Raw genomic sequence first — 20,383 nt, 5'->3', positions numbered from 1 at the left:
GAGCTTTTTAAGTTGATTAATCTTTAAACCACGGATGGATTTTATTTTTTACAAAGTTTGGACCGAGTTACTATAACAAGGTTTACCTTAACTGCAAACGCTAGCGCGAGGATTACAGTTTTGAAAACAAACGAACAAACAAAACAAATCATAAAGAATTGATCACTGCTTTTATAACCATTGGTGGCTCTTAAAAGAGCCGTTTTGTTTTCTTGATACGAAGAAGTCGCTTAAGCACGCTCTCCGCGAATTCGACGAGCCAGCTGGATGTCTTTAGGCATGATGGTGACACGTTTGGCGTGGATGGCACACAGGTTGGTGTCCTCGAACAGGCCGACCAAGTAAGCTTCGCTAGCCTCTTGTAGCGCTAACACCGCCGAACTTTGGAACCGCAAGTCAGTCTTGAAATCCTGTGCGATTTCTCGAACAAGACGCTGGAATGGAAGCTTACGGATCAGTAATTCCGTTGATTTCTGATAACGTCGGATTTCTCGAAGAGCCACTGTACCGGGCCTGTAACGGTGAGGTTTCTTCACGCCGCCAGTAGCCGGGGCGCTTTTGCGAGCGGCTTTGGTGGCTAGCTGTTTGCGAGGAGCTTTTCCACCGGTTGACTTTCGAGCTGTTTGCTTGGTACGAGCCATGACTGCTAACAATGATCACAAAGACTAATTCGATCGCAAAATTTGTGCTTCTTGAAACGTTTTGATGAGCTCGATTTATTAGAAAAACCCTGTAATGTGATTGGATAGGATAATCGAAATATGATTGGTGGTCCTATTATCCATGTTAAAATATTCACGGCGGCGGCGCACAAACGCAGTTCGCAATTTACTTTCGCTAACGGAGAAAGAGATAAAATGCGTGTCTTCTCAGAGGTCAGGTTGCATGACATTAAATAACATCACTGATGGCAGCAGCTCACTATCTCGAACACTCGCTAAATCATTCGAATATCAACCAATATGTCAGGACGCGGTAAAGGAGGCAAAGGACTAGGCAAAGGTGGGGCTAAGCGTCACCGAAAAATTCTTCGAGATAACATCCAGGGAATCACCAAGCCAGCCATCCGTCGCATAGCTCGCCGTGGAGGTGTCAAGCGTATTTCTGGACTAATCTACGAGGAGACTCGTGGAGTTCTCAAAGTTTTCCTAGAGAACGTAATCCGCGATGCTGTGACTTACACCGAGCACGCCAAGCGTAAGACCGTCACCGCCATGGATGTTGTTTACGCTCTCAAACGCCAGGGACGTACTCTGTACGGGTTCGGGGGTTAAGCGTTGCTTGCGTGTTACCTACGAAAAAACAAAACGGCTCTTTTAGGAGCCAACAACTATCGCAAAAGTTGTGACCAATACTTGCATTTCACACTTATACATATGCCGCATTCACGCCAAGGCTTAAACACGTTTCGAAGCTGTTTAGTTAAACACAGTTTAAAAATGTTTCCTTCATAAATAAAAGTTGATTTCCAAGCAAGATTATCTAAAAGAATGGGCATTGTTTAGAGGAAGCAGTTTTTTTTATGAAACATTTGAAATCGCTACACCTGATAATAAATCAGCGATGCGTGCAAGTGAGTATATTATCACGTGCAGTGAAAATTGAACTTTTTAATTCAAAAATACCTTTTATTTGCGCTTGAGCTGGCTCGAGAATCAATTTAAATAAAGTTTACTTTCTCTAAGCGAGGTAAAATTGTTAGTTTCTTGCCGGGGTAACTTTGCAATCTTGTCAGAATTCAAAATAATTTCAACGGCTTTTGTTTGATTGACGTTAACCAAAACGCAACTTTATCCGACTCTTTTGAATGCCTTTGTTTGCGTGTTATTGGTAACCGCTGTAACTACAGATTTAGCACAAATGAAAGCGTTAAGTTAAAGTTTACTTGAATCCTATGTCAATGCCAATGGTTCAGCTTTCTGTTACCAATTTTCATTTTGTTAAACCTGCTTTATTTAAACATGTTCCTTGTCCGCTTTTAGGGCGCAACACACACACAAGCACCCGTGAAAAGAAAAACAATCACTCCCATTGAATTAGAATCGCATATTGCGCATGTTGCACTTCGTTTAATTAACAAACTGGTTCAAAAGTTTAACACAACACTGGAAATCTCATCATTCTACCGAAATATTTCCTGTTGTCACGCAAATTCTCTAAATGGCGGATGAAGGGGGGGGGGGGGATAATCTGATCAGTGAACTTTCGTTGACGCGCTATTAATAAATACTGCATTGCGAAGCTTTTTAGACTGCAACTTCTATTCTATTTTTTTTTTTTTTTTGGGGGGGGGGGGGTTGTCTCATTTCTGAGAAAAAAGTCGCAGAGTGGGTGTACAAGGAAAGGGCTACTGATAGGATTACATACAGCTCTTTCATTTCTTTTGTTTTGTCTTACGTGCCTAAAATTTACTCTCTTTTGCAGATATTCAATGGAGGCAAGTGATTTATTATCGCCTCAAATGGCGCTTAGTTCATCTACGACTGAATAGAACGGCGAGTAAGTTTCAAGTAAGTACCTATAAGTATAAGTATGTATCTATAACAGTTTTTGTTTTTCAGCCGTTTTCTTTCTTCTATAATTTTCTCAAAGATACACCTTGCACTTTGGGAACTACCTACGTTTGATACTTCAAAAATTAATCATTGGCTTATTATTGGTCATGACTTTACTGGACAGTTGGTGGCTCCTAAAAGAGCCGTTTTGTTTTGCGGTGGTAATTATAAGACTTCAGCTTAATGTTGTTTCTTCTCAGCTTTCTTGGGTAAAAGTACTGCCTGTATGTTGGGAAGGACACCACCCTGGGCGATGGTGACGCCGGCAAGCAGTTTGTTCAATTCTTCGTCATTTCGGACAGCCAGCTGCAGGTGTCGAGGAATGATTCTGCTTTTCTTGTTGTCCCGTGCAGCGTTCCCGGCCAACTCGAGAATTTCGGCACTCAGATATTCCAACACTGCTGCTAAGTAGACTGGAGCCCCTGCACCGACTCGTTCGGCGTAATTACCTTTACGGAGAAGGCGATGGATGCGACCAACAGGAAATTGAAGACCTGCTCGAGATGAGCGTGTCTTAGACTTGGTGCCTTGAGCTTTACCTTTACCGCGCCCTGTCATTTTGCCTTAAAAGTTTTCTGTCTTAGCCGGCGATCAAACTTGATTGAAGTGATCATTACTCACCACCCATCAACGCCGAATTTATTTCACTAGCCAGGAATTTGGCGGATCAAAACGCACCAATCAAACCTCCACTTTCACTTTCAAAAGATATGCAAAATAACTCTTCCCGCCTTTGTTGACTTTATCGGCGTCTCACTTTTAAGCAACAACCAATCAGGTGAGAAGGCCGCAATTTCGATCCGCATGTTAATTGATCCATTGAATTTGCTGGGATAAATAGAACTTGCGTAGACTTGAGTTATAGAAGCTGATTTTGAAAATCTAAGCGATTTATCCACAACTAAGCACTCATGGCACCAAAAGTACCTGCCGCAAAAAAGGGCGAGAAGAGAGCAGGCAAGGCTAAGTCGGGCGCGGTCGATGGCTCGGGCAAGAAGAAGAAGCGAGGAAAGAGAAAGGAAAGCTATGCGATCTACATCTACAAGGTCTTGAAACAGGTTCACCCTGACACTGGAATCTCCAGCAAAGCCATGGGTATTATGAACTCGTTCGTCAACGATATCTTCGAGCGCATCGCTACGGAATCTTCCCGCCTTGCCCACTACAACAAGAAGTCTACCATCAGTTCCCGCGAAATCCAAACCGCCATCAGGCTGCTTCTGCCCGGTGAACTAGCCAAACACGCCGTCAGTGAGGGCACTAAGGCCGTGACGAAGTATACCAGTAGCAAGTGAAACCTGTGAAATGCCAAAACAACAACAACAACGGCTCTTTTAGGAGCCACCAAATCTCATGAAAGCAATACCCAACACTGGTCACAATGTCGTGTTAGTATTAAATAAAACTGCTAGGTGAAGACACAAACAACAACACTTTTCAAAAGTTTCAGTTTAATACAACCAGATCATTATAAATTCGAAATAAAGTTCCAACAGACAAATTTTCTTCTCTGGTATGCGCCCAAAATGTGACTTTCAAGAGATTTTCGTAGAATGGACGCAAAAATGAACAGACAAAAAGCAAAGTGTGACTCTTAGAATTTCGCTACAAAGTTCCTATAAACAAAATTTCTCTTCTGTGATTTACATGAGTAACGAGTCATTCGCCCATGTACATGCAACCTCGTCCACAACAAACTTTCACGCGCTGAAAATGTGACTTTCAAGAGATTTTCGTAGAAGAGACACAAGAAAAAAAAAAAGCAAAGCGTGACTCTATAAAATCGATACTAAGTTCCCACAAACAAATTTTCTTCCCAGAATGATGTATTATTCAGTAATGACGCAGACAAACTCGGAAAAAGAAATTCCGAGACTTTCCGGTTACTAGTTCGGATACCCTACTAAGGCGTGATTAAACTAGCTGCTGTGATTTACATGGGAATTACATGGGATTTACAAACGCGAATTCTAATGTTTCAGTTCATTTTCGCTTGGTCATTGCTTTTATTTATTTGGTGGCTCCTAAAGGAGCCGTTTGTTTTGTTAAAGTGAGGCTGTTTTACTTCTTGCTAGCATTCTTGACCTTCTTTGACGCCGGTTTTCTAACGGTGGCTTTAGTTTCCTTCGTCTTCTTAACTAAGGGCTTCTTGACTTTACTGTTTTTGGAGGCTGTAGTGGTCTGCTTCGTGCTGGATTTCTTCTCTTTCTTCGCAGGTTTAGCAGTGGACTTTTCCTTCGCAGGAACTCTCTTAGTCGCTGGTTTTTTCACCTTCTTTACCGACTCAGCGGCGGGCTTTTTCTTTGCCGGGAGTGCTTTCTTCGCTGTTTTCTTGTCCTCGTTCTTGTTGACCTTGAAGGATCCCGTAGCTCCTACGCCTTTTGTGTGAACGAATTGACCGTTTGCCTCGCCTCGTTTAAGAGCTAATTTGATGTGTTGCCGTGCTGTCTCTCCCACTTTGAAGTTTTCCTTGATGTACTTTTCGATGGCTTGCAACGAGGAGCCATTTCGCTTCTTCTCGGCGACAATTGCGGCTTTCACCATTTCCGCAAATTTCGGGTGGTCGGCAGGCTTTTTAGCCCCTGTTTTGTTGATTTTCTCTTTGTCAGGCATTTTCTCAAGGTTTCGCTCTTTCAAGTTCAACGATCGCTCTCATGAAACGTCGTTCCATTGCCGTGAAAAGTTTTCATTTCATCGAGCGGACCGCAGAGGGATCAAGATTTAACTTTCAAACTCTATTTACGCTTTGTTCGGACGTCGTTTGTGCTTGTTTGCCAGGATCAACGCCATCTAATTTTTCTAGTTTTATTACACTTAGCATCTATTTCTTCGATGGTTTTGTGTATGTAGATAACAGAGACATTTAGAATCGCGTCTACTCTATGAGACGTGTACTGCAGCCCAATGCAATGCGAAAGGAAACGTTTGGAAACATCTTTACATAAGAATTAACTATGGTACCTTTTGTACTTAAGGAAGGAAGTCCTGACCTTTCTTTCAACTGTTATCAAGCCCGCAAAGAACATGCGAAAGCACGAAGGAAAGCAAAGCGTTGTCAAGGCTTCAGCTTTCTCTATCCAGTTATAGCTGCACTTAGACCGGCAGAGAAATTAGCTTCAATAGCCCATGAATTTAGGACGGTTCAATGCGAATTTTTGTTGCTGGCTTGCGCGCGTTTTGGTTTATTGACGTCATGAATGAGTGCTGATTGCGTCAAATTTGTATAACGAACTTTAGAACGCGCGCGCTAAATACGATGCTATATATAAACTGTGGCTAAATTATTTGGAGTAGGTTTACTAGATTCCTGGAATTTAGCGCAACAATATTTTATAACTGGTTAGCCCAAACACAACAACTAAACAAGAAAAAGACGACAAACACACACCTCCGTACGTTTTGAAGGCACGCGCACGCTGCAACAGGCGTCAACAAAATGTTTCCAACCGAACATGGCGAGCTTTTTAAGTTGATTAATCTTTAAACCACGGATGGATTTTATTTTTTACAAAGTTTGGACCGAGTTACTATAACAAGGTTTACCTTAACTGCAAACGCTAGCGCGAGGATTACAGTTTTGAAAACAAACGAACAAACAAAACAAATCATAAAGAATTGATCACTGCTTTTATAACCATTGGTGGCTCTTAAAAGAGCCGTTTTGTTTTCTTGATACGAAGAAGTCGCTTAAGCACGCTCTCCGCGAATTCGACGAGCCAGCTGGATGTCTTTAGGCATGATGGTGACACGTTTGGCGTGGATGGCACACAGGTTGGTGTCCTCGAACAGGCCGACCAAGTAAGCTTCGCTAGCCTCTTGTAGCGCTAACACCGCCGAACTTTGGAACCGCAAGTCAGTCTTGAAATCCTGTGCGATTTCTCGAACAAGACGCTGGAATGGAAGCTTACGGATCAGTAATTCCGTTGATTTCTGATAACGTCGGATTTCTCGAAGAGCCACTGTACCGGGCCTGTAACGGTGAGGTTTCTTCACGCCGCCAGTAGCCGGGGCGCTTTTGCGAGCGGCTTTGGTGGCTAGCTGTTTGCGAGGAGCTTTTCCACCGGTTGACTTTCGAGCTGTTTGCTTGGTACGAGCCATGACTGCTAACAATGATCACAAAGACTAATTCGATCGCAAAATTTGTGTTTCTTGAAACGTTTTGATGAGCTCGATTTATTAGAAAAACCCTGTAATGTGATTGGATAGGATAATCGAAATATGATTGGTGGTCCTATTATCCATGTTAAAATATTCACGGCGGCGGCGCACAAACGCAGTTCGCAATTTACTTTCGCTAACGGAGAAAGAGATAAAATGCGTGTCTTCTCAGAGGTCAGGTTGCATGACATTAAATAACATCACTGATGGCAGCAGCTCACTATCTCGAACACTCGCTAAATCATTCGAATATCAACCAATATGTCAGGACGCGGTAAAGGAGGCAAAGGACTAGGCAAAGGTGGGGCTAAGCGTCACCGAAAAATTCTTCGAGATAACATCCAGGGAATCACCAAGCCAGCCATCCGTCGCATAGCTCGCCGTGGAGGTGTCAAGCGTATTTCTGGACTAATCTACGAGGAGACTCGTGGAGTTCTCAAAGTTTTCCTAGAGAACGTAATCCGCGATGCTGTGACTTACACCGAGCACGCCAAGCGTAAGACCGTCACCGCCATGGATGTTGTTTACGCTCTCAAACGCCAGGGACGTACTCTGTACGGGTTCGGGGGTTAAGCGTTGCTTGCGTGTTACCTACGAAAAAACAAAACGGCTCTTTTAGGAGCCAACAACTATCGCAAAAGTTGTGACCAATACTTGCATTTCACACTTATACATATGCCGCATTCACGCCAAGGCTTAAACACGTTTCGAAGCTGTTTAGTTAAACACAGTTTAAAAATGTTTCCTTCATAAATAAAAGTTGATTTCCAAGCAAGATTATCTAAAAGAATGGGCATTGTTTAGAGGAAGCAGTTTTTTTTATGAAACATTTGAAATCGCTACACCTGATAATAAATCAGCGATGCGTGCAAGTGAGTATATTATCACGTGCAGTGAAAATTGAACTTTTTAATTCAAAAATACCTTTTATTTGCGCTTGAGCTGGCTCGAGAATCAATTTAAATAAAGTTTACTTTCTCTAAGCGAGGTAAAATTGTTAGTTTCTTGCCGGGGTAACTTTGCAATCTTGTCAGAATTCAAAATAATTTCAACGGCTTTTGTTTGATTGACGTTAACCAAAACGCAACTTTATCCGACTCTTTTGAATGCCTTTGTTTGCGTGTTATTGGTAACCGCTGTAACTACAGATTTAGCACAAATGAAAGCGTTAAGTTAAAGTTTACTTGAATCCTATGTCAATGCCAATGGTTCAGCTTTCTGTTACCAATTTTCATTTTGTTAAACCTGCTTTATTTAAACATGTTCCTTGTCCGCTTTTAGGGCGCAACACACACACAAGCACCCGTGAAAAGAAAAACAATCACTCCCATTGAATTAGAATCGCATATTGCGCATGTTGCACTTCGTTTAATTAACAAACTGGTTCAAAAGTTTAACACAACACTGGAAATCTCATCATTCTACCGAAATATTTCCTGTTGTCACGCAAATTCTCTAAATGGCGGATGAAGGGGGGGGGGGGATAATCTGATCAGTGAACTTTCGTTGACGCGCTATTAATAAATACTGCATTGCGAAGCTTTTTAGACTGCAACTTCTATTCTATTTTTTTTTTTTTTTTTGGGGGGGGGGGGTTGTCTCATTTCTGAGAAAAAAGTCGCAGAGTGGGTGTACAAGGAAAGGGCTACTGATAGGATTACATACAGCTCTTTCATTTCTTTTGTTTTGTCTTACGTGCCTAAAATTTACTCTCTTTTGCAGATATTCAATGGAGGCAAGTGATTTATTATCGCCTCAAATGGCGCTTAGTTCATCTACGACTGAATAGAACGGCGAGTAAGTTTCAAGTAAGTACCTATAAGTATAAGTATGTATCTATAACAGTTTTTGTTTTTCAGCCGTTTTCTTTCTTCTATAATTTTCTCAAAGATACACCTTGCACTTTGGGAACTACCTACGTTTGATACTTCAAAAATTAATCATTGGCTTATTATTGGTCATGACTTTACTGGACAGTTGGTGGCTCCTAAAAGAGCCGTTTTGTTTTGCGGTGGTAATTATAAGACTTCAGCTTAATGTTGTTTCTTCTCAGCTTTCTTGGGTAAAAGTACTGCCTGTATGTTGGGAAGGACACCACCCTGGGCGATGGTGACGCCGGCAAGCAGTTTGTTCAATTCTTCGTCATTTCGGACAGCCAGCTGCAGGTGTCGAGGAATGATTCTGCTTTTCTTGTTGTCCCGTGCAGCGTTCCCGGCCAACTCGAGAATTTCGGCACTCAGATATTCCAACACTGCTGCTAAGTAGACTGGAGCCCCTGCACCGACTCGTTCGGCGTAATTACCTTTACGGAGAAGGCGATGGATGCGACCAACAGGAAATTGAAGACCTGCTCGAGATGAGCGTGTCTTAGACTTGGTGCCTTGAGCTTTACCTTTACCGCGCCCTGTCATTTTGCCTTAAAAGTTTTCTGTCTTAGCCGGCGATCAAACTTGATTGAAGTGATCATTACTCACCACCCATCAACGCCGAATTTATTTCACTAGCCAGGAATTTGGCGGATCAAAACGCACCAATCAAACCTCCACTTTCACTTTCAAAAGATATGCAAAATAACTCTTCCCGCCTTTGTTGACTTTATCGGCGTCTCACTTTTAAGCAACAACCAATCAGGTGAGAAGGCCGCAATTTCGATCCGCATGTTAATTGATCCATTGAATTTGCTGGGATAAATAGAACTTGCGTAGACTTGAGTTATAGAAGCTGATTTTGAAAATCTAAGCGATTTATCCACAACTAAGCACTCATGGCACCAAAAGTACCTGCCGCAAAAAAGGGCGAGAAGAGAGCAGGCAAGGCTAAGTCGGGCGCGGTCGATGGCTCGGGCAAGAAGAAGAAGCGAGGAAAGAGAAAGGAAAGCTATGCGATCTACATCTACAAGGTCTTGAAACAGGTTCACCCTGACACTGGAATCTCCAGCAAAGCCATGGGTATTATGAACTCGTTCGTCAACGATATCTTCGAGCGCATCGCTACGGAATCTTCCCGCCTTGCCCACTACAACAAGAAGTCTACCATCAGTTCCCGCGAAATCCAAACCGCCATCAGGCTGCTTCTGCCCGGTGAACTAGCCAAACACGCCGTCAGTGAGGGCACTAAGGCCGTGACGAAGTATACCAGTAGCAAGTGAAACCTGTGAAATGCCAAAACAACAACAACAACGGCTCTTTTAGGAGCCACCAAATCTCATGAAAGCAATACCCAACACTGGTCACAATGTCGTGTTAGTATTAAATAAAACTGCTAGGTGAAGACACAAACAACAACACTTTTCAAAAGTTTCAGTTTAATACAACCAGATCATTATAAATTCGAAATAAAGTTCCAACAGACAAATTTTCTTCTCTGGTATGCGCTCAAAATGTGACTTTCAAGAGATTTTCGTAGAATGGACGCAAAAATGAACAAACAAAAAGCAAAGTGTGACTCTTAGAATTTCGCTACAAAGTTCCTATAAACAAAATTTCTCTTCTGTGATTTACATGAGTAACGAGTCATTCGCCCATGTACATGCAACCTCGTCCACAACAAACTTTCACGCGCTGAAAATGTGACTTTCAAGAGATTTTCGTAGAAGAGACACAAGAAAAAAAAAAGCAAAGCGTGACTCTATAAAATCGATACTAAGTTCCCACAAACAAATTTTCTTCCCAGAATGATGTATTATTCAGTAATGACGCAGACAAACTCGGAAAAAGAAATTCCGAGACTTTCCGGTTACTAGTTCGGATACCCTACTAAGGCGTGATTAAACTAGCTGCTGTGATTTACATGGGAATTACATGGGATTTACAAACGCGAATTCTAATGTTTCAGTTCATTTTCGCTTGGTCATTGCTTTTATTTATTTGGTGGCTCCTAAAGGAGCCGTTTGTTTTGTTAAAGTGAGGCTGTTTTACTTCTTGCTAGCATTCTTGACCTTCTTTGACGCCGGTTTTCTAACGGTGGCTTTAGTTTCCTTCGTCTTCTTAACTAAGGGCTTCTTGACTTTACTGTTTTTGGAGGCTGTAGTGGTCTGCTTCGTGCTGGATTTCTTCTCTTTCTTCGCAGGTTTAGCAGTGGACTTTTCCTTCGCAGGAACTCTCTTAGTCGCTGGTTTTTTCACCTTCTTTACCGACTCAGCGGCGGGCTTTTTCTTTGCCGGGAGTGCTTTCTTCGCTGTTTTCTTGTCCTCGTTCTTGTTGACCTTGAAGGATCCCGTAGCTCCTACGCCTTTTGTGTGAACGAATTGACCGTTTGCCTCGCCTCGTTTAAGAGCTAATTTGATGTGTTGCCGTGCTGTCTCTCCCACTTTGAAGTTTTCCTTGATGTACTTTTCGATGGCTTGCAACGAGGAGCCATTTCGCTTCTTCTCGGCGACAATTGCGGCTTTCACCATTTCCGCAAATTTCGGGTGGTCGGCAGGCTTTTTAGCCCCTGTTTTGTTGATTTTCTCTTTGTCAGGCATTTTCTCAAGGTTTCGCTCTTTCAAGTTCAACGATCGCTCTCATGAAACGTCTTTCCATTGCCGTGAAAAGTTTTCATTTCATCGAGCGGACCGCAGAGGGATCAAGATTTAACTTTCAAACTCTATTTACGCTTTGTTCGGACGTCGTTTGTGCTTGTTTGCCAGGATCAACGCCATCTAATTTTTCTAGTTTTATTACACTTAGCATCTATTTCTTCGATGGTTTTGTGTATGTAGATAACAGAGACATTTAGAATCGCGTCTACTCTATGAGACGTGTACTGCAGCCCAATGCAATGCGAAAGGAAACGTTTGGAAACATCTTTACATAAGAATTAACTATGGTACCTTTTGTACTTAAGGAAGGAAGTCCTGACCTTTCTTTCAACTGTTATCAAGCCCGCAAAGAACATGCGAAAGCACGAAGGAAAGCAAAGCGTTGTCAAGGCTTCAGCTTTCTCTATCCAGTTATAGCTGCACTTAGACCGGCAGAGAAATTAGCTTCAATAGCCCATGAATTTAGGACGGTTCAATGCGAATTTTTGTTGCTGGCTTGCGCGCGTTTTGGTTTATTGACGTCATGAATGAGTGCTGATTGCGTCAAATTTGTATAACGAACTTTAGAACGCGCGCGCTAAATACGATGCTATATATAAACTGTGGCTAAATTATTTGGAGTAGGTTTACTAGATTCCTGGAATTTAGCGCAACAATATTTTATAACTGGTTAGCCCAAACACAACAACTAAACAAGAAAAAGACGACAAACACACACCTCCGTACGTTTTGAAGGCACGCGCACGCTGCAACAGGCGTCAACAAAATGTTTCCAACCGAACATGGCGAGCTTTTTAAGTTGATTAATCTTTAAACCACGGATGGATTTTATTTTTTACAAAGTTTGGACCGAGTTACTATAACAAGGTTTACCTTAACTGCAAACGCTAGCGCGAGGATTACAGTTTTGAAAACAAACGAACAAACAAAACAAATCATAAAGAATTGATCACTGCTTTTATAACCATTGGTGGCTCTTAAAAGAGCCGTTTTGTTTTCTTGATACGAAGAAGTCGCTTAAGCACGCTCTCCGCGAATTCGACGAGCCAGCTGGATGTCTTTAGGCATGATGGTGACACGTTTGGCGTGGATGGCACACAGGTTGGTGTCCTCGAACAGGCCGACCAAGTAAGCTTCGCTAGCCTCTTGTAGCGCTAACACCGCCGAACTTTGGAACCGCAAGTCAGTCTTGAAATCCTGTGCGATTTCTCGAACAAGACGCTGGAATGGAAGCTTACGGATCAGTAATTCCGTTGATTTCTGATAACGTCGGATTTCTCGAAGAGCCACTGTACCGGGCCTGTAACGGTGAGGTTTCTTCACGCCGCCAGTAGCCGGGGCGCTTTTGCGAGCGGCTTTGGTGGCTAGCTGTTTGCGAGGAGCTTTTCCACCGGTTGACTTTCGAGCTGTTTGCTTGGTACGAGCCATGACTGCTAACAATGATCACAAAGACTAATTCGATCGCAAAATTTGTGTTTCTTGAAACGTTTTGATGAGCTCGATTTATTAGAAAAACCCTGTAATGTGATTGGATAGGATAATCGAAATATGATTGGTGGTCCTATTATCCATGTTAAAATATTCACGGCGGCGGCGCACAAACGCAGTTCGCAATTTACTTTCGCTAACGGAGAAAGAGATAAAATGCGTGTCTTCTCAGAGGTCAGGTTGCATGACATTAAATAACATCACTGATGGCAGCAGCTCACTATCTCGAACACTCGCTAAATCATTCGAATATCAACCAATATGTCAGGACGCGGTAAAGGAGGCAAAGGACTAGGCAAAGGTGGGGCTAAGCGTCACCGAAAAATTCTTCGAGATAACATCCAGGGAATCACCAAGCCAGCCATCCGTCGCATAGCTCGCCGTGGAGGTGTCAAGCGTATTTCTGGACTAATCTACGAGGAGACTCGTGGAGTTCTCAAAGTTTTCCTAGAGAACGTAATCCGCGATGCTGTGACTTACACCGAGCACGCCAAGCGTAAGACCGTCACCGCCATGGATGTTGTTTACGCTCTCAAACGCCAGGGACGTACTCTGTACGGGTTCGGGGGTTAAGCGTTGCTTGCGTGTTACCTACGAAAAAACAAAACGGCTCTTTTAGGAGCCAACAACTATCGCAAAAGTTGTGACCAATACTTGCATTTCACACTTATACATATGCCGCATTCACGCCAAGGCTTAAACACGTTTCGAAGCTGTTCAGTTAAACACAGTTTAAAAATGTTTCCTTCATAAATAAAAGTTGATTTCCAAGCAAGATTATCTAAAAGAATGGGCATTGTTTAGAGGAAGCAGTTTTTTTTATGAAACATTTGAAATCGCTACACCTGATAATAAATCAGCGATGCGTGCAAGTGAGTATATTATCACGTGCAGTGAAAATTGAACTTTTTAATTCAAAAATACCTTTTATTTGCGCTTGAGCTGGCTCGAGAATCAATTTAAATAAAGTTTACTTTCTCTAAGCGAGGTAAAATTGTTAGTTTCTTGCCGGGGTAACTTTGCAATCTTGTCAGAATTCAAAATAATTTCAACGGCTTTTGTTTGATTGACGTTAACCAAAACGCAACTTTATCCGACTCTTTTGAATGCCTTTGTTTGCGTGTTATTGGTAACCGCTGTAACTACAGATTTAGCACAAATGAAAGCGTTAAGTTAAAGTTTACTTGAATCCTATGTCAATGCCAATGGTTCAGCTTTCTGTTACCAATTTTCATTTTGTTAAACCTGCTTTATTTAAACATGTTCCTTGTCCGCTTTTAGGGCGCAACACACACACAAGCACCCGTGAAAAGAAAAACAATCACTCCCATTGAATTAGAATCGCATATTGCGCATGTTGCACTTCGTTTAATTAACAAACTGGTTCAAAAGTTTAACACAACACTGGAAATCTCATCATTCTACCGAAATATTTCCTGTTGTCACGCAAATTCTCTAAATGGCGGATGAAGGGGGGGGGGGGGGGGGGATAATCTGATCAGTGAACTTTCGTTGACGCGCTATTAATAAATACTGCATTGCGAAGCTTTTTAGACTGCAACTTCTATTCTATTTTTTTTTTTTTTTTTTGGGGGGGGGGTTGTCTCATTTCTGAGAAAAAAGTCGCAGAGCGGGTGTACAAGGAAAGGGCTACTGATAGGATTACATACAGCTCTTTCATTTCTTTTGTTTTGTCTTACGTGCCTAAAATTTACTCTCTTTTGCAGATATTCAATGGAGGCAAGTGATTTATTATCGCCTCAAATGGCGCTTAGTTCATCTACGACTGAATAGAACGGCGAGTAAGTTTCAAGTAAGTACCTATAAGTATAAGTATGTATCTATAACAGTTTTTGTTTTTCAGCCGTTTTCTTTCTTCTATAATTTTCTCAAAGATACACCTTGCATTTTGGGAACTACCTACGTTTGATACTTCAAAAATTAATCATTGGCTTATTATTGGTCATGACTTTACTGGACAGTTGGTGGCTCCTAAAAGAGCCGTTTTGTTTTGCGGTGGTAATTATAAGACTTCAGCTTAATGTTGTTTCTTCTCAGCTTTCTTGGGTAAAAGTACTGCCTGTATGTTGGGAAGGACACCACCCTGGGCGATGGTGACGCCGGCAAGCAGTTTGTTCAATTCTTCGTCATTTCGGACAGCCAGCTGCAGGTGTCGAGGAATGATTCTGCTTTTCTTGTTGTCCCGTGCAGCGTTCCCGGCCAACTCGAGAATTTCGGCACTCAGATATTCCAACACTGCTGCTAAGTAGACTGGAGCCCCTGCACCGACTCGTTCGGCGTAATTACCTTTACGGAGAAGGCGATGGATGCGACCAACAGGAAATTGAAGACCTGCTCGAGATGAGCGTGTCTTAGACTTGGTGCCTTGAGCTTTACCTTTACCGCGCCCTGTCATTTTGCCTTAAAAGTTTTCTGTCTTAGCCGGCGATCAAACTTGATTGAAGTGATCATTACTCACCACCCATCAACGCCGAATTTATTTCACTAGCCAGGAATTTGGCGGATCAAAACGCACCAATCAAACCTCCACTTTCACTTTCAAAAGATATGCAAAATAACTCTTCCCGCCTTTGTTGACTTTATCGGCGTCTCACTTTTAAGCAACAACCAATCAGGTGAGAAGGCCGCAATTTCGATCCGCATGTTAATTGATCCATTGAATTTGCTGGGATAAATAGAACTTGCGTAGACTTGAGTTATAGAAGCTGATTTTGAAAATCTAAGCGATTTATCCACAACTAAGCACTCATGGCACCAAAAGTACCTGCCGCAAAAAAGGGCGAGAAGAGAGCAGGCAAGGCTAAGTCGGGCGCGGTCGATGGCTCGGGCAAGAAGAAGAAGCGAGGAAAGAGAAAGGAAAGCTATGCGATCTACATCTACAAGGTCTTGAAACAGGTTCACCCTGACACTGGAATCTCCAGCAAAGCCATGGGTATTATGAACTCGTTCGTCAACGATATCTTCGAGCGCATCGCTACGGAATCTTCCCGCCTTGCCCACTACAACAAGAAGTCTACCATCAGTTCCCGCGAAATCCAAACCGCCATCAGGCTGCTTCTGCCCGGTGAACTAGCCAAACACGCCGTCAGTGAGGGCACTAAGGCCGTGACGAAGTATACCAGTAGCAAGTGAAACCTGTGAAATGCCAAAACAACAACAACAACGGCTCTTTTAGGAGCCACCAAATCTCATGAAAGCAATACCCAACACTGGTCACAATGTCGTGTTAGTATTAAATAAAACTGCTAGGTGAAGACACAAACAACAACACTTTTCAAAAGTTTCAGTTTAATACAACCAGATCATTATAAATTCGAAATAAAGTTCCAACAGACAAATTTTCTTCTCTGGTATGCGCTCAAAATGTGACTTTCAAGAGATTTTCGTAGAATGGACGCAAAAATGAACAAACAAAAAGCAAAGTGTGACTCTTAGAATTTCGCTACAAAGTTCCTATAAACAAAATTTCTCTTCTGTGATTTACATGAGTAACGAGTCATTCGCCCATGTACATGCAACCTCGTCCACAACAAACTTTCACGCGCTGAAAATGTGACTTTCAAGAGATTTTCGTAGAAGAGACACAAGAAAAAAAAAAAGCAAAGCGTGACTCTATAAAATCGATACTAAGTTCCCACAAACAAATTTTCTTCCCAGAATGATGTATTATTCAGTAATGACGCAGACAAACTCGGAAAAAGAAATTCCGAGACTTTCCGGTTACTAGTTCGGATACCCTACTAAGGCGTGATTAAACTAGCTGCTGTGATTTACATGGGAATTACATGGGATTTACAAACGCGAATTCTAATGTTTCAGTTCATTTTCGCTTGGTCATTGCTTTTATTTATTTGGTGGCTCCTAAAGGAGCCGTTTGTTTTGTTAAAGTGAGGCTGTTTTACTTCTTGCTAGCATTCTTGACCTTCTTTGACGCCGGTTTTCTAACGGTGGCTTTAGTTTCCTTCGTCTTCTTAACTAAGGGCTTCTTGACTTTACTGTTTTTGGAGGCTGTAGTGGTCTGCTTCGTGCTGGATTTCTTCTCTTTCTTCGCAGGTTTAGCAGTGGACTTTTCCTTCGCAGGAACTCTCTTAGTCGCTGGTTTTTTCACCTTCTTTACCGACTCAGCGGCGGGCTTTTTCTTTGCCGGGAGTGCTTTCTTCGCTGTTTTCTTGTCCTCGTTCTTGTTGACCTTGAAGGATCCCGTAGCTCCTACGCCTTTTGTGTGAACGAATTGACCGTTTGCCTCGCCTCGTTTAAGAGCTAATTTGATGTGTTGCCGTGCTGTCTCTCCCACTTTGAAGTTTTCCTTGATGTACTTTTCGATGGCTTGCAACGAGGAGCCATTTCGCTTCTTCTCGGCGACAATTGCGGCTTTCACCATTTCCGCAAATTTCGGGTGGTCGGCAGGCTTTTTAGCCCCTGTTTTGTTGATTTTCTCTTTGTCAGGCATTTTCTCAAGGTTTCGCTCTTTCAAGTTCAACGATCGCTCTCATGAAACGTCTTTCCATTGCCGTGAAAAGTTTTCATTTCATCGAGCGGACCGCAGAGGGATCAAGATTTAACTTTCAAACTCTATTTACGCTTTGTTCGGACGTCGTTTGTGCTTGTTTGCCAGGATCAACGCCATCTAATTTTTCTAGTTTTATTACACTTAGCATCTATTTCTTCGATGGTTTTGTGTATGTAGATAACAGAGACATTTAGAATCGCGTCTACTCTATGAGACGTGTACTGCAGCCCAATGCAATGCGAAAGGAAACGTTTGGAAACATCTTTACATAAGAATTAACTATGGTACCTTTTGTACTTAAGGAAGGAAGTCCTGACCTTTCTTTCAACTGTTATCAAGCCCGCAAAGAACATGCGAAAGCACGAAGGAAAGCAAAGCGTTGTCAAGGCTTCAGCTTTCTCTATCCAGTTATAGCTGCACTTAGACCGGCAGAGAAATTAGCTTCAATAGCCCATGAATTTAGGACGGTTCAATGCGAATTTTTGTTGCTGGCTTGCGCGCGTTTTGGTTTATTGACGTCATGAATGAGTGCTGATTGCGTCAAATTTGTATAACGAACTTTAGAACGCGCGCGCTAAATACGATGCTATATATAAACTGTGGCTAAATTATTTGGAGTAGGTTTACTAGATTCCTGGAATTTAGCGCAACAATATTTTATAACTGGTTAGCCCAAACACAACAACTAAACAAGAAAAAGACGACAAACACACACCTCCGTACGTTTTGAAGGCACGCGCACGCTGCAACAGGCGTCAACAAAATGTTTCCAACCGAACATGGCGAGCTTTTTAAGTTGATTAATCTTTAAACCACGGATGGATTTTATTTTTTACAAAGTTTGGACCGAGTTACTATAACAAGGTTTACCTTAACTGCAAACGCTAGCGCGAGGATTACAGTTTTGAAAACAAACGAACAAACAAAACAAATCATAAAGAATTGATCACTGCTTTTATAACCATTGGTGGCTCTTAAAAGAGCCGTTTTGTTTTCTTGATACGAAGAAGTCGCTTAAGCACGCTCTCCGCGAATTCGACGAGCCAGCTGGATGTCTTTAGGCATGATGGTGACACGTTTGGCGTGGATGGCACACAGGTTGGTGTCCTCGAACAGGCCGACCAAGTAAGCTTCGCTAGCCTCTTGTAGCGCTAACACCGCCGAACTTTGGAACCGCAAGTCAGTCTTGAAATCCTGTGCGATTTCTCGAACAAGACGCTGGAATGGAAGCTTACGGATCAGTAATTCCGTTGATTTCTGATAACGTCGGATTTCTCGAAGAGCCACTGTACCGGGCCTGTAACGGTGAGGTTTCTTCACGCCGCCAGTAGCCGGGGCGCTTTTGCGAGCGGCTTTGGTGGCTAGCTGTTTGCGAGGAGCTTTTCCACCGGTTGACTTTCGAGCTGTTTGCTTGGTACGAGCCATGACTGCTAACAATGATCACAAAGACTAATTCGATCGCAAAATTTGTGTTTCTTGAAACGTTTTGATGAGCTCGATTTATTAGAAAAACCCTGTAATGTGATTGGATAGGATAATCGAAATATGATTGGTGGTCCTATTATCCATGTTAAAATATTCACGGCGGCGGCGCACAAACGCAGTTCGCAATTTACTTTCGCTAACGGAGAAAGAGATAAAATGCGTGTCTTCTCAGAGGTCAGGTTGCATGACATTAAATAACATCACTGATGGCAGCAGCTCACTATCTCGAACACTCGCTAAATCATTCGAATATCAACCAATATGTCAGGACGCGGTAAAGGAGGCAAAGGACTAGGCAAAGGTGGGGCTAAGCGTCACCGAAAAATTCTTCGAGATAACATCCAGGGAATCACCAAGCCAGCCATCCGTCGCATAGCTCGCCGTGGAGGTGTCAAGCGTATTTCTGGACTAATCTACGAGGAGACTCGTGGAGTTCTCAAAGTTTTCCTAGAGAACGTAATCCGCGATGCTGTGACTTACACCGAGCACGCCAAGCGTAAGACCGTCACCGCCATGGATGTTGTTTACGCTCTCAAACGCCAGGGACGTACTCTGTACGGGTTCGGGGGTTAAGCGTTGCTTGCGTGTTACCTACGAAAAAACAAAACGGCTCTTTTAGGAGCCAACAACTATCGCAAAAGTTGTGACCAATACTTGCATTTCACACTTATACATATGCCGCATTCACGCCAAGGCTTAAACACGTTTCGAAGCTGTTCAGTTAAACACAGTTTAAAAATGTTTCCTTCATAAATAAAAGTTGATTTCCAAGCAAGATTATCTAAAAGAATGGGCATTGTTTAGAGGAAGCAGTTTTTTTTATGAAACATTTGAAATCGCTACACCTGATAATAAATCAGCGATGCGTGCAAGTGAGTATATTATCACGTGCAGTGAAAATTGAACTTTTTAATTCAAAAATACCTTTTATTTGCGCTTGAGCTGGCTCGAGAATCAATTTAAATAAAGTTTACTTTCTCTAAGCGAGGTAAAATTGTTAGTTTCTTGCCGGGGTAACTTTGCAATCTTGTCAGAATTCAAAATAATTTCAACGGCTTTTGTTTGATTGACGTTAACCAAAACGCAACTTTATCCGACTCTTTTGAATGCCTTTGTTTGCGTGTTATTGGTAACCGCTGTAACTACAGATTTAGCACAAATGAAAGCGTTAAGTTAAAGTTTACTTGAATCCTATGTCAATGCCAATGGTTCAGCTTTCTGTTACCAATTTTCATTTTGTTAAACCTGCTTTATTTAAACATGTTCCTTGTCCGCTTTTAGGGCGCAACACACACACAAGCACCCGTGAAAAGAAAAACAATCACTCCCATTGAATTAGAATCGCATATTGCGCATGTTGCACTTCGTTTAATTAACAAACTGGTTCAAAAGTTTAACACAACACTGGAAATCTCATCATTCTACCGAAATATTTCCTGTTGTCACGCAAATTCTCTAAATGGCGGATGAAGGGGGGGGGGGGGGGGGGATAATCTGATCAGTGAACTTTCGTTGACGCGCTATTAATAAATACTGCATTGCGAAGCTTTTTAGACTGCAACTTCTATTCTATTTTTTTTTTTTTTTTTTGGGGGGGGGGTTGTCTCATTTCTGAGAAAAAAGTCGCAGAGCGGGTGTACAAGG

The 20,383-nt window shown here is 42.3% G+C and overlaps 14 protein-coding genes and 3 pseudogenes across 14 annotated transcripts; 7 read left to right on the top strand and 10 right to left on the bottom strand.

The window, feature by feature from the left end:
* Positions 1-58: 58 nt before the first annotated feature.
* LOC146461245 (histone H3-like) lies at positions 59-641 on the bottom strand. Its single transcript, XM_085087088.1, has one exon. The coding sequence runs from the start codon at positions 639-641 to the stop codon at positions 231-233; it is 411 nt and encodes a 136-aa protein (XP_084943214.1). The 3' UTR covers positions 59-230.
* Positions 642-956: 315 nt separating this feature from the next.
* On the top strand, positions 957-1,381 carry LOC146461244 (histone H4-like). The gene has a single exon (XM_085087091.1). It carries the CDS (start codon positions 963-965, stop codon positions 1,272-1,274), a length of 312 nt encoding a protein of 103 aa, XP_084943217.1. The 5' UTR covers positions 957-962; the 3' UTR covers positions 1,275-1,381.
* Positions 1,382-2,672: 1,291 nt separating this feature from the next.
* On the bottom strand, positions 2,673-3,113 carry LOC146461243 (histone H2A). Its single transcript, XM_085087089.1, has one exon. It carries the CDS (start codon positions 3,111-3,113, stop codon positions 2,736-2,738), a length of 378 nt encoding a protein of 125 aa, XP_084943215.1. The 3' UTR covers positions 2,673-2,735.
* Positions 3,114-3,454: 341 nt separating this feature from the next.
* LOC146461242 (histone H2B.1 pseudogene) lies at positions 3,455-4,028 on the top strand (annotated as a pseudogene).
* A 107-nt stretch (positions 4,029-4,135) lies between these two features.
* On the bottom strand, positions 4,136-5,184 carry LOC146461241 (histone H1.0-B-like). Its single transcript, XM_085087129.1, has one exon. The coding sequence runs from the start codon at positions 5,166-5,168 to the stop codon at positions 4,617-4,619; it is 552 nt and encodes a 183-aa protein (XP_084943255.1). The 5' UTR covers positions 5,169-5,184; the 3' UTR covers positions 4,136-4,616.
* Positions 5,185-5,305: 121 nt separating this feature from the next.
* LOC146461240 (histone H3-like) lies at positions 5,306-6,732 on the bottom strand. The gene has a single exon (XM_085087112.1). It carries the CDS (start codon positions 6,651-6,653, stop codon positions 6,243-6,245), a length of 411 nt encoding a protein of 136 aa, XP_084943238.1. The 5' UTR covers positions 6,654-6,732; the 3' UTR covers positions 5,306-6,242.
* Positions 6,733-6,748: 16 nt separating this feature from the next.
* Positions 6,749-7,394, top strand: LOC146461239 (histone H4-like). The gene has a single exon (XM_085087114.1). It carries the CDS (start codon positions 6,975-6,977, stop codon positions 7,284-7,286), a length of 312 nt encoding a protein of 103 aa, XP_084943240.1. The 5' UTR covers positions 6,749-6,974; the 3' UTR covers positions 7,287-7,394.
* Positions 7,395-8,683: 1,289 nt separating this feature from the next.
* LOC146461238 (histone H2A) lies at positions 8,684-9,124 on the bottom strand. The gene has a single exon (XM_085087113.1). The coding sequence runs from the start codon at positions 9,122-9,124 to the stop codon at positions 8,747-8,749; it is 378 nt and encodes a 125-aa protein (XP_084943239.1). The 3' UTR covers positions 8,684-8,746.
* A 341-nt stretch (positions 9,125-9,465) lies between these two features.
* LOC146461237 (histone H2B.1 pseudogene) lies at positions 9,466-10,039 on the top strand (annotated as a pseudogene).
* Positions 10,040-10,320: 281 nt separating this feature from the next.
* On the bottom strand, positions 10,321-11,194 carry LOC146461236 (histone H1.0-B-like). Its single transcript, XM_085087131.1, has one exon. The coding sequence runs from the start codon at positions 11,176-11,178 to the stop codon at positions 10,627-10,629; it is 552 nt and encodes a 183-aa protein (XP_084943257.1). The 5' UTR covers positions 11,179-11,194; the 3' UTR covers positions 10,321-10,626.
* Positions 11,195-11,315: 121 nt separating this feature from the next.
* On the bottom strand, positions 11,316-12,742 carry LOC146461235 (histone H3-like). Its single transcript, XM_085087084.1, has one exon. It carries the CDS (start codon positions 12,661-12,663, stop codon positions 12,253-12,255), a length of 411 nt encoding a protein of 136 aa, XP_084943210.1. The 5' UTR covers positions 12,664-12,742; the 3' UTR covers positions 11,316-12,252.
* A 16-nt stretch (positions 12,743-12,758) lies between these two features.
* On the top strand, positions 12,759-13,382 carry LOC146461234 (histone H4-like). Its single transcript, XM_085087085.1, has one exon. It carries the CDS (start codon positions 12,985-12,987, stop codon positions 13,294-13,296), a length of 312 nt encoding a protein of 103 aa, XP_084943211.1. The 5' UTR covers positions 12,759-12,984; the 3' UTR covers positions 13,297-13,382.
* Positions 13,383-14,698: 1,316 nt separating this feature from the next.
* On the bottom strand, positions 14,699-15,139 carry LOC146461233 (histone H2A). Its single transcript, XM_085087022.1, has one exon. The coding sequence runs from the start codon at positions 15,137-15,139 to the stop codon at positions 14,762-14,764; it is 378 nt and encodes a 125-aa protein (XP_084943148.1). The 3' UTR covers positions 14,699-14,761.
* Positions 15,140-15,480: 341 nt separating this feature from the next.
* On the top strand, positions 15,481-16,054 carry LOC146461232 (histone H2B.1 pseudogene; annotated as a pseudogene).
* A 104-nt stretch (positions 16,055-16,158) lies between these two features.
* LOC146461231 (histone H1.0-B-like) lies at positions 16,159-17,210 on the bottom strand. Its single transcript, XM_085087132.1, has one exon. The coding sequence runs from the start codon at positions 17,192-17,194 to the stop codon at positions 16,643-16,645; it is 552 nt and encodes a 183-aa protein (XP_084943258.1). The 5' UTR covers positions 17,195-17,210; the 3' UTR covers positions 16,159-16,642.
* Positions 17,211-17,331: 121 nt separating this feature from the next.
* LOC146461230 (histone H3-like) lies at positions 17,332-18,758 on the bottom strand. The gene has a single exon (XM_085087108.1). The coding sequence runs from the start codon at positions 18,677-18,679 to the stop codon at positions 18,269-18,271; it is 411 nt and encodes a 136-aa protein (XP_084943234.1). The 5' UTR covers positions 18,680-18,758; the 3' UTR covers positions 17,332-18,268.
* Positions 18,759-18,774: 16 nt separating this feature from the next.
* LOC146461229 (histone H4-like) lies at positions 18,775-19,412 on the top strand. Its single transcript, XM_085087110.1, has one exon. The coding sequence runs from the start codon at positions 19,001-19,003 to the stop codon at positions 19,310-19,312; it is 312 nt and encodes a 103-aa protein (XP_084943236.1). The 5' UTR covers positions 18,775-19,000; the 3' UTR covers positions 19,313-19,412.
* The last annotated feature ends 971 nt before the right edge of the window (positions 19,413-20,383 follow it).

The sequence above is a fragment of the Pavona decussata genome, unplaced genomic scaffold (assembly GCF_977016875.1).
Source record: "Pavona decussata unplaced genomic scaffold, jaPavDecu1.1 SCAFFOLD_201, whole genome shotgun sequence".
Taxonomy (NCBI): Eukaryota; Metazoa; Cnidaria; class Anthozoa; order Scleractinia; family Agariciidae; genus Pavona; species Pavona decussata.
This window is presented reverse-complemented; position numbering and strand designations above follow the sequence as displayed.